At 48.2% G+C, this 9,259-nt stretch overlaps 1 protein-coding gene and 1 non-coding gene across 2 annotated transcripts in view; both read right to left on the minus strand.

Annotated features, from left to right (window-relative positions):
• snapc4 (small nuclear RNA activating complex, polypeptide 4) overlaps window positions 1-7,483 on the minus strand; it is a 41,391-nt gene extending 33,908 nt beyond the window's left edge. Inside the window, exons 1-3 of the mRNA XM_078426100.1 lie at window positions 7,271-7,483; window positions 5,229-5,275; window positions 3,775-3,954 (exon numbers count right to left, since the gene is read on the minus strand). Of these exons, the coding sequence (XP_078282226.1) occupies window positions 3,775-3,954; window positions 5,229-5,275; window positions 7,271-7,394 (351 nt within the window). The 5' untranslated portion in view covers window positions 7,395-7,483. The remainder of the gene's footprint in view (window positions 1-3,774; window positions 3,955-5,228; window positions 5,276-7,270) is intronic.
• Window positions 5,909-6,006, minus strand: LOC144608571 (Z30 small nucleolar RNA). Its single transcript, XR_013549222.1, has one exon. It is a non-coding gene; the product is annotated as a Z30 small nucleolar RNA (small nucleolar RNA).
• Window positions 7,484-9,259: the final 1,776 nt, after the last annotated feature.

The raw sequence follows: 9,259 nt of genomic DNA on the forward strand, positions 1-9,259 counted from the left end.
CGATGGCTTACCGGCAGAGTTGTACTCGGCTCTGTGGGACTGGGTGGGCCCGGACCTGCTGGAAGTGTACAACGATATACTTCTAGCCGGCAGCATGTCAGACTCTATGAGGAAGGGCAACATCACCCTGATCTACAAGCAGAAGGGGGAGATGAATGACTTAAGGAATTGGAGACCCATCACATTGTTGAATGTAGACTACAAGATCCTGTCTAAGGCCATCGCCAACCGGGTCAAGTCTGCTCTGGGACAGGTGATCCACCCGGACCAAACCTGTGCTGTACCTGGCAGGAAAATCTCAGACAGCCTGGTGCTGCTGAGAGATACCATTGCCTACGTGCAGGACAGACGGGTGGATGCCTGCCTGGTCAGCTTGGACCAGGAGAAGGCCTTCGACAGGATATCGCACACGTACATGAGGGACGTGCTCTCCAAAATGGGCTTTGGGGAGGGAATCAGGAAGTGGATACAACTGCTCTACTCCGAGATCTGTAGTGCAGTCCAAATTAATGGGTGGGAATCAGACAGCTTCCCCGTCAGGTCTGGAGTCAGGCAGGGTTGCCCTCTTTCCCCTGTCTTGTTCGTCTGTTGCATTGAACCCTTTGCCGAATCCATCAGGAAGGATGCGAGCATAAGAGGAGTGACATTGCCAGGCAGTGGGGGCACTCAGGTCAAGGCCTCCCTGTACATGGACGATGTCGCCGTCTTCTGCTCGGATCCAGGGTCGGTCCGCAGACTGATCAGCGTCTGCGACCAGTTTGAGTTGGCCACGGGGGCCAGGGTAAACCGCAGGAAGAGCGAGGCCATGCTCTTTGGCAACTGGCCCGACCGATCTTCCATCCCCTTCACCATCAAGCCTGACTTCCTGAAGGTGCTGGGGATCTGGTTCGGGAAGGCTGAGGCATGTGACAAAAATTGGCTGGAGCGGATAGCCAAGGTGGGGAAGAAGCTGGAGCTGTGGAGGCAGCGCTCCTTCTCCATCACGGGGAAAAACCTGGTCATCAGGTGTGAGGTGCTCTCGGGGCTGCTGTACTTGGCGCAAGTGTGGCCCGTCCCTCCCCCCCACGCCAAGGGGATCACCCGGGCCGTCTTCCGCTTCATCTGGGGGTCGGCGATGGACCGGGTGCGACGAGCCACAATGCACAAGTCGGCAGACAACGGGGGAAAAGACGTGCCCAACGCCGCCCTCATTCTGATGGCCACTTTCGTGTGTGGCTGCATCAGGCGGAGCATAGAGCCAAGGCACGTGGGCACCAAATGCCACTACCTGCTGAGGTTCTACCTGTCCCCGGTGTTGCGAAGGATGGGCCTGGCGCGGATGCCACGCAATGTGCCAGTCAGCTGGACATTGCCGAACCATCTGTCGTTTGTGGACAGGTTCTTCCGGACCAACACCTTTGACCACAAGTCCATCGGGCAGTGGTCAGCACGGAACGTCCTGCAGGCACTGCAGGGGAATGACTCCATGGATCCTGTGGCGTGGTTCCCAGAACGGACAGCCCAGCTTGTCTGGCAAAATGCCTCATCGCCAGTACTCACCAACAAGCACCAAGACCTGGCTTGGCTGGCGGTGAGGGGAGCCCTCCCAGTCAGATCCTTCCTGCACCGCCGGAACCTCACTACCAGCGCACGCTGCCCTCGGGACGGCTGCTACGGAGAGGAAACGGTGGCCCACCTCTTCAAAGAGTGTGGATTTGCCAGGCGAGTCTGGAGAGGTCTGCAGGGGTCCCTGTCACGATTCATTCCGAGCAGCTCCGTCACAGAGGACTCTGTGCTCTACGGACTGTTCCCAGGGACGCATTCCGAGACTGACATCGAGTGCTGCTGGAAGGTCATCAACTCGGTGAAAGACGCTCTTTGGTCTGCCCGATCCTTGTTGACCTCCCAGCGGAGCGAGCTGTCCGTCAAGGAATGTTGCCGACTGGCCCACTGCAGACTGCAGGAGTACGTGCTGAGGGACGCTCTGAAGCTTGGTGCAGCCAACGCCAAGGCCCTGTGGGGGAGGACCACAGTCTAGGGTCCTTCCGCTGCTGGACATGGGGGGCAGGGTGTGGTGGAGAGAGACGCCCCTCCAAATAAGGGATATGTATGTAAATGTCCAAGTAAATGCCTGTATTGAATATGTAACCTCCGGAAATGTCAGATGGGTTTGTTTAAAAATGATGGTTTGTAAATGATATTTATAACTTGAATAAAGTATTTTTTGATATAAAAAAAAAAAAAAAAAAAAAAAAAAAAAAAAAACAAGTCCATCGGGCAGTGGTCAGCACGGAACGTCCTGCAGGCACTGCAGGGGAATGACTCCATGGATCCTGTGGCGTGGTTCCCAGAGCAGACTGCCCAGCTGATCTGGCAAAATGCCTCATCGCCAGAACTAACCAACAAGCACCAAGACCTGGCTTGGCTGGCGGTGAGGGGAGCCCTCCCAGTCAGATCCTTCCTGCACCGCCAGAACCTCACTACCGGCGCACGCTGCCTTCAGGACGGCTGCTACGGAGAGGGGACGGTGGCCCACCTCTTCACAGAGTGTGGATTTGCAAAGAGTCTGGAGAGGTCTGCAGGGGTCCCTGTCACGATTCATTCCGAGCAGCTCCGTCACTGAGGACTCTGATCTACGGACTGTTCCCAGGGACGCATTCGGAGACTGACATCGAGTGCTGCTGGAAGGTCACCAACTCGGTGAAAGACGCTCTTTGGTCTGTCCGAGCTTTGTTGGCCTCCCGGCGGAGCGAGATGCCCGTCAAGGAATGTTGCCGACTGGCCCGTTGCAGGCTGCAGGAGTACGTGCTGAGGGACGCACTGAAGCTTGGTGCAGCCAACGCCAAGGCCCTGTGGGGGAGGACCACAGTCTAGGGTCCTTCCGCTGCTGGACATGGGGGGTAGGGTGTGATGGAGAGAGACGCCCCTCCAAATAAGGGATACTGGGTTAATGCCTGTAAATGTAAGTAAAATGTCTGTAAATTTGGAAGTAAATGCCTGTATCGAATGTGTAACCTCCGGAAATGTCGAATGGGTTTGTTAAAAAAGATGCTTTGTAAGCGATATTTATTACTTGAATAAAGTATTTTTTTATATAATTTTTTTTTATTTTTTAAACTAGTCGCAGCTCTCCCACTCCCGCTGGCGTAATAAAGACTCAAATGTTTTACCAATTTATGATATTGTTATCTGTCTATAGAATTGAGCTTTAACAGTGGTAAGAAATTATCAACGTCCCTGTAACTGATTACTATGTAGATATAACTACAAAAAAAGGGCACGAGCATGGTTAGGATCACAATATGTGATATAAGAAGATAACTGCAGATGCTGGTACAAATCGAAAGTATTTATTCACAAAATGCTGGAGTAACTCAGCAGGTCAGGCAGCATCTCAGGAGAGAAGGAATGGGTGACGTTTCGGGTTGAGACCCTTCTTCAGACAATATGTGATATTTAGAGTCTTATATCCAGGTACGTACAATTTAGGCCAACACATGATGACCACTTAACTGAGATAAAGGAATTCATCGTTCCATGTTATCCTTTCACTTCCAATTTTTCGTAGTGATAGGCAGAAGTGGAACATGGAAAGGTGGTGGTTGAGAGGACAAAGCCCTGCAGTTACAAGCAACGCTCGAACCGTCCGTTAGTGTTGAATCCTCCATTGTACCATAACAGCTGGGTGGTCACTGACACCTCCAAAAGAGGTTGGATCAGTGCATCAAATCTTCCACTGGCATTACTACCAATGGCCTACATTTTTTTCAAGTCACCTCAGCCACGTACACTCACCTGCATTTCCTTACTGTGGGTGAGCAGCAACTCCAGGTCCTGCAGCTTCTCCACAATCACCTCCTGGTACACCAGATTCATCTGCAGGCACGTCTCTGGGTCCTCGGGAAGATCTTCTCCTTCGTCATCCGAAATACTGTCAGGGAGCCGAGGTGCAGTTTCACTGACAGAGGCCTCCACCTGAAGATAACAAAGTTACTTCTTCCTCTACCCTCCGCATCGTCTTAAAGACTAATGAAATATCTGGGGATCTAGTCAATAACCACAACAGGTTAAGAAGGTTTAAAAGATCGGCATGAAATTAGAGGCTTGCTTGCCAGCAATGTCTCTCAGGTAGCTGTTTTCATTATTGTTCATTTATGCATTAATGGCAGCACTTTTCCCCCATCCTCAAATATTCATGAGCTGGGAATCAGCTATATTCTTGAACTTCAATCCATGATAATGGTACTCTCAGTGCTGCTGGGTAGGGAATATAGTACTTGGAGCTATTGACACCTATGGGCGGCAAATATCTGTGTCAGGAAAGTGGTTTACTTGGAAGGGAACTTGTAAGCAGTCCCATGTACCTGCTGCCCTTATTGTTTAGGAATGTGTAGGAAAGAACTGTAGATGCTGGTTTAAATTAAAGGTAGACACAAACTGTGGAGTAACTCAGCGGGACAGGCAGCATCTCCGGAGAGAAGGAATGCTGCCTGTCCCACTGAGTTACTCCAGCAGTTGGTTTCGCCCTTATTGTTTAGGTGACCGAAGCCACTGATTGGGAGGTGCTGCTGAAGAACCCACAGAACATTGTTGCAAAGTACTTTGTAGATGGTAGGCACCAGAGGCATGGATTAAGTAAGGAAAGAAGGAATGAATGTTTAAGGCGAGGACTGGGTTCCAATTAAGTGAGCCACTACTTCTTGGAAGGGATCACAGCTCCATCCATGCCTTGGCAGGTCCGTTGTAGATGGTGGAATGGAGCTAGGAGTTAGTAGACCAATGCCGTGTAGAGTTTCAGACTCTAAGGAACTTCATGTTTGTTTTGATGGAGGTGTAAACAAGGATCAATAGATTCCTAGAACAAAGCAGCTCACACAGAACAGAGGTTGTGCAGACTGAGTCTACTCATTGGAGCGTGGAAGAATGAGACCTGATATTATTCAACCAAGGATTCTGAGGGGGAATTCAACAGGTTGGAGGCCGAGAAGACTTTTCCCCTTGTCGGGCTATCCAGAACTAGGAGGCCAAGTTTCAGAAGCATCTTTGCTCTTCTAATTCATTAACAGTTATGAAACCCACAGCAATTGGCAACCCAACTACTCGAAAAATTTAGAAATGAACAGTTTATGCACTGCTATCGAGATTGTTCAATGTCCTAGAGTATACTCCAAGGCAGCCTGCCTTTTTATAAGCTGATGCTTGTTCTGAAAGGGACATTCTGGGATCAAGTAAAGCAAAGAGGTCCTTACCAGAGAAAGGCACTGCTCTTCTGCAGATGTTTCTTCAGCATCATATCCTGCTGGTGTAAGAAAAGGCATTACCTCACAAACAAGGCGCCAGGAGTCTTGGAGGAACATTACACTCTATTTTGATGCAAGATATCCTCAAAGTGCATAAAATGGGAGTCACATCATCCTAACCCAGAAAGGAGCACTGCTATTCAATAATATCGACCAGCCTCCCAACAAATGTCCCAAGCAAACTTTTGCATCCTTACACCCAGTTAAATTTTCCAGTTGTGATGAAAGTTCAACTGCATAAAACATAAATTTTGTTTCGTGCTGACATTTCTAGCATCTTTAGTGTGCATCCCAGTATCATTAGACACAATAGCTGGATATACAAAGCACTGTTTAGGCACTGACACTATTGCATAAAACACAAGCACCACCCACAATGCATGCATTTTGGTCACTGGTGAATCTGAGCCATAATATCCTATTTAATTTTATGTATTGTGCAGTAATATATCATGAAAGTGTACATTAAATATAATTCCCCATCCTCTTACAGGAGGGATGTGGAGAGAAAGCAGGGTACTGATTCTTGATGATCAGCCATGATTATATTGAGTGGTGGTGCTGGATCGAATGGCCGAATAGCCTACTCCTGCACCTATTTTCTATGTTTCTTCCCTTCCGCCCTATGTTAGCTCAGAGAGAAGATTAAATGTTCATCTCCTGGTCAGAGACACCCAATGAAGGGTTGACAATACCAGGTCAGAAAACCCTCAGCTCATCATAGCCCTTGATCCCCATTCACATTACACATTCAGTTAATAAAAATGAAGATGATTATTAACTCTGGGTTTATGGGTCATATCCCCATCAGATGACCTTGTTAATCCAGTCAAACACCCTCCCTCACACCATAGCACAACACTCCTTTTTCTCTTTCAATCACTACCTGATTATCTCTACTTATCCATACCTCTACCTCACCATAGCCAAAACCATGAGTCTGAAGAGTCCCAACTCAAAATCTTGCGTGTCCATTTCCCTACACAAATGCTGCCTGCCCTGCTGAGTTCATCCTGCGCTTTTTTTCTCAAATTACCAGCATCTCTGCCCCCCCCCCCCTCTCCCTGGCTCATTCTTCTCTGACTTTACCGTGCTGTTCTCCTCATATTGCCTTCTCTTCCCTACTCCTGAGAGGTACAATCTGGAACCAAGCGATGCAAAGGATTCCTTACAAGAGAAATAGGACATAAAGGGAATAGAGGGATATGCAGGCACCTGAGGGCTGAGGCAAGTTTATCTGGGTCATGTTCAGAACAGACATCGTGGGCCGAAGGGGCCTGTTATAATGCTATACGTTTATATGTTTTATATTTGAAATTACCCCTCTTCCTCTCTTGTACTTCCCACCTTTCCTTCGGTCACTCACAGTTCCTTTCTTTATCCATTTAACGTTAATATTTTTCTCTAGGCTTATACTCGCTGGAAAATAGGCTTATACTCGCTGGAAATAGGCTTATCCTCGCTGAAATTTAGAAGACTGAGGGGGGATCTTATAGAAACATATAAAATTCTTAAGGGGTTGGAGAGGCTAGATGCAGGAGATTGTTCCCGATGTTGGGGAAGTCCAGAACCAGGGGTCACAGCTTAAGGATAAGGGGGAAGTCTTTTAGGACCGAGATGAGAAAACATTTCTTCACACAGAGTGTGGTGAGTCTGTGGAATTCTCTGCCACAGAAGGTAGTTGAGGCCAGTTCATTGGCTATATTTAAGAGGGAGTTAGATGTGGCCCTTGTGGCTAAAGGGATCAGGGGGTATGGAGAGAAGGCAGGTACAGGTTACTGAGCTGGATGATCAGCCATGATCATATTGAATGGCAGTGCAGGCTCGAAGGGCCGAATGGCCTACTCCTGCACCTATTTTCTATGTTTCTATGTTTCTACCCAGCCGTTCACTCAGTCTTTCTCTCCCCCCTTGTATCATTTGCCCTCCCCGTACCACGACACCCCCTCCTCACTGGGCTGAGACCAACTCGTCCCCATCTCCTCACTCACCGCCCTCCTTGCCTCCCGTCTCTTCAATGGCGTCCACTCCCAGGCGCTGCTCCAATTCCAGGATCTCCCTGCGAATCCGCTCTCTCTCCGCCTGCAGCACATCACTGCCATCTTGGGCCTCCATCGCTGCAAAGTTGGAATAAATTTAAAAAGTCGGGGGGGGCTTGGTGGAGTGGGCCAGGAGTCAGTGTACGGCGCAGCACCGACGTTTGAAACGTGCAGCCATTTTGTGAGCACGACTCCCACCCTGACCATGCAAGGTTCCGGTTCCGGTTCCGGCTCCACCTTCAGCTCCTCCCCAACACATCCCAAACAAAACTCAAGAGGTGCAAAGGTCTCATGTGCCCTTGCTGTCCTCCCAAACCCTGTGATCAACCAAACCCCCCACTCTGGTCTTCCACCCACGTCTCAGCCTTTCTTCCCCATCCCTCATCCATCTAAACTCCCTCCTTGTCCCCCATCCCTGAGACCTTCGAGACAACCCATATGCCCCAATTCTAATCTAGCATCCCATCACCCAGTTAGTTCCCCAACTGACCCCCATCATCTACTTCTCATCTCTTTCTCATCATTCCCTACTAAACTCCATGCCACATGCACCCAAATTCCCATTAATCTTTTGACTGCAAACTCCCACACACCACAAACCTTAGAGTGCATCCTTTAAACTCAATTCCTATCACTACAGCCTTTGCCCATTCCTCCCATAGTTCATATTCCAATCATCTCCGCTGTACCCAATCCTACAGTTGCCATCATGTGCTTCCAATTGAACCCAGGCATAGGTCGCATCAGTGAATCAGTCTGAAGGGTCTCGACCCGAAACGTCACCCATTCCTTCTCTCCTGAGATGCCGCCTGACCTGCTGAGTTACTCCAGCATTTTGTGAATAAATACCTTCGATCAGTGGATCAGTTCCTCAGCTACTCGAGTGCACATTTCAACTAAGAGCAGTTTGAGAATTCAGATTATTAAAAAACCTGAAAACAAAGCTCGTCTCTTGAAGTGACAGTGAAACTGCTAGGTTGTTATTATAACAACCGTATTTTGAGTATTCATTGAGAAACGTAACTACTGCCATGACATTTAAAAAAAAAAAATTGGTATTGAGGTGCAGGCAAAACAGCCCACCGAGTCCACACTGACCATTGACTACTCATTTACACTAGTTCCATATTATCCCACATTCTTGTCCACTCCTTACATATTAGGGGCAATTTAGAGGCCAATTAACCTACAACCCCACACCTCTCCAGGACATGGGAGGAAACTGGAGCACCAGGAGGAAACCCTTGCAGTCACAGGGAGAACATGTAAACTCCACAAAGACAGCACCCGAATCTGGGTCTCAGGTGCTGTGAGGCAGCAGCTGAGCAACTGTGCTGCACCTTCACTCCCATCACTTTTTCTACCTCAAAATACAATTCACATCACAAGCCACAAAGTGCATCCCTTAAATTCCCTCCATCACACTGCAGTCTTTACCCATTTCAGATTTTAAAACCTAGCAATCATCTCCGCTATAACCAAACCCACATTTGGCATCACGCCCTGTCATTGAATCCAATGCATTTGTCACATCAGTGGACCGGTACCTCAGTGATCCAAATTCAGAATTTCATCCAAGAGCAGTGTGAGAAATCAGATTTTTAAAAAAATTGGTATCTTAAAGTGACTGAAACTGCTAGAATGTTGTTGAAACACAAATGGTTTTCTAATACTTCCTTGCGAAACATCAGTGCTACCTTTACACAGTTTGAGTCTAAATAAGAATTAGGACTACATTTCCAAGATAAACAATCAGCTGCATGACAATGCACCACTCCTTTGGTCCTGCATAAGACCATTTGCTTGCATTACATGCACGAGTCTCTGGTGCAGATTTGAACTTGACCACCTAACGCAGATAAAAAAAAATGCTACCCAATGAGTCACAAGAAAGGATGAGATTTACATACAGGTAAACATTTATTGGAAAAGTTATGGTAG

Source organism: Rhinoraja longicauda, chromosome 31 (genome assembly GCF_053455715.1).
Source record: "Rhinoraja longicauda isolate Sanriku21f chromosome 31, sRhiLon1.1, whole genome shotgun sequence".
NCBI classification, from domain to species: domain Eukaryota; kingdom Metazoa; phylum Chordata; class Chondrichthyes; order Rajiformes; family Arhynchobatidae; genus Rhinoraja; species Rhinoraja longicauda.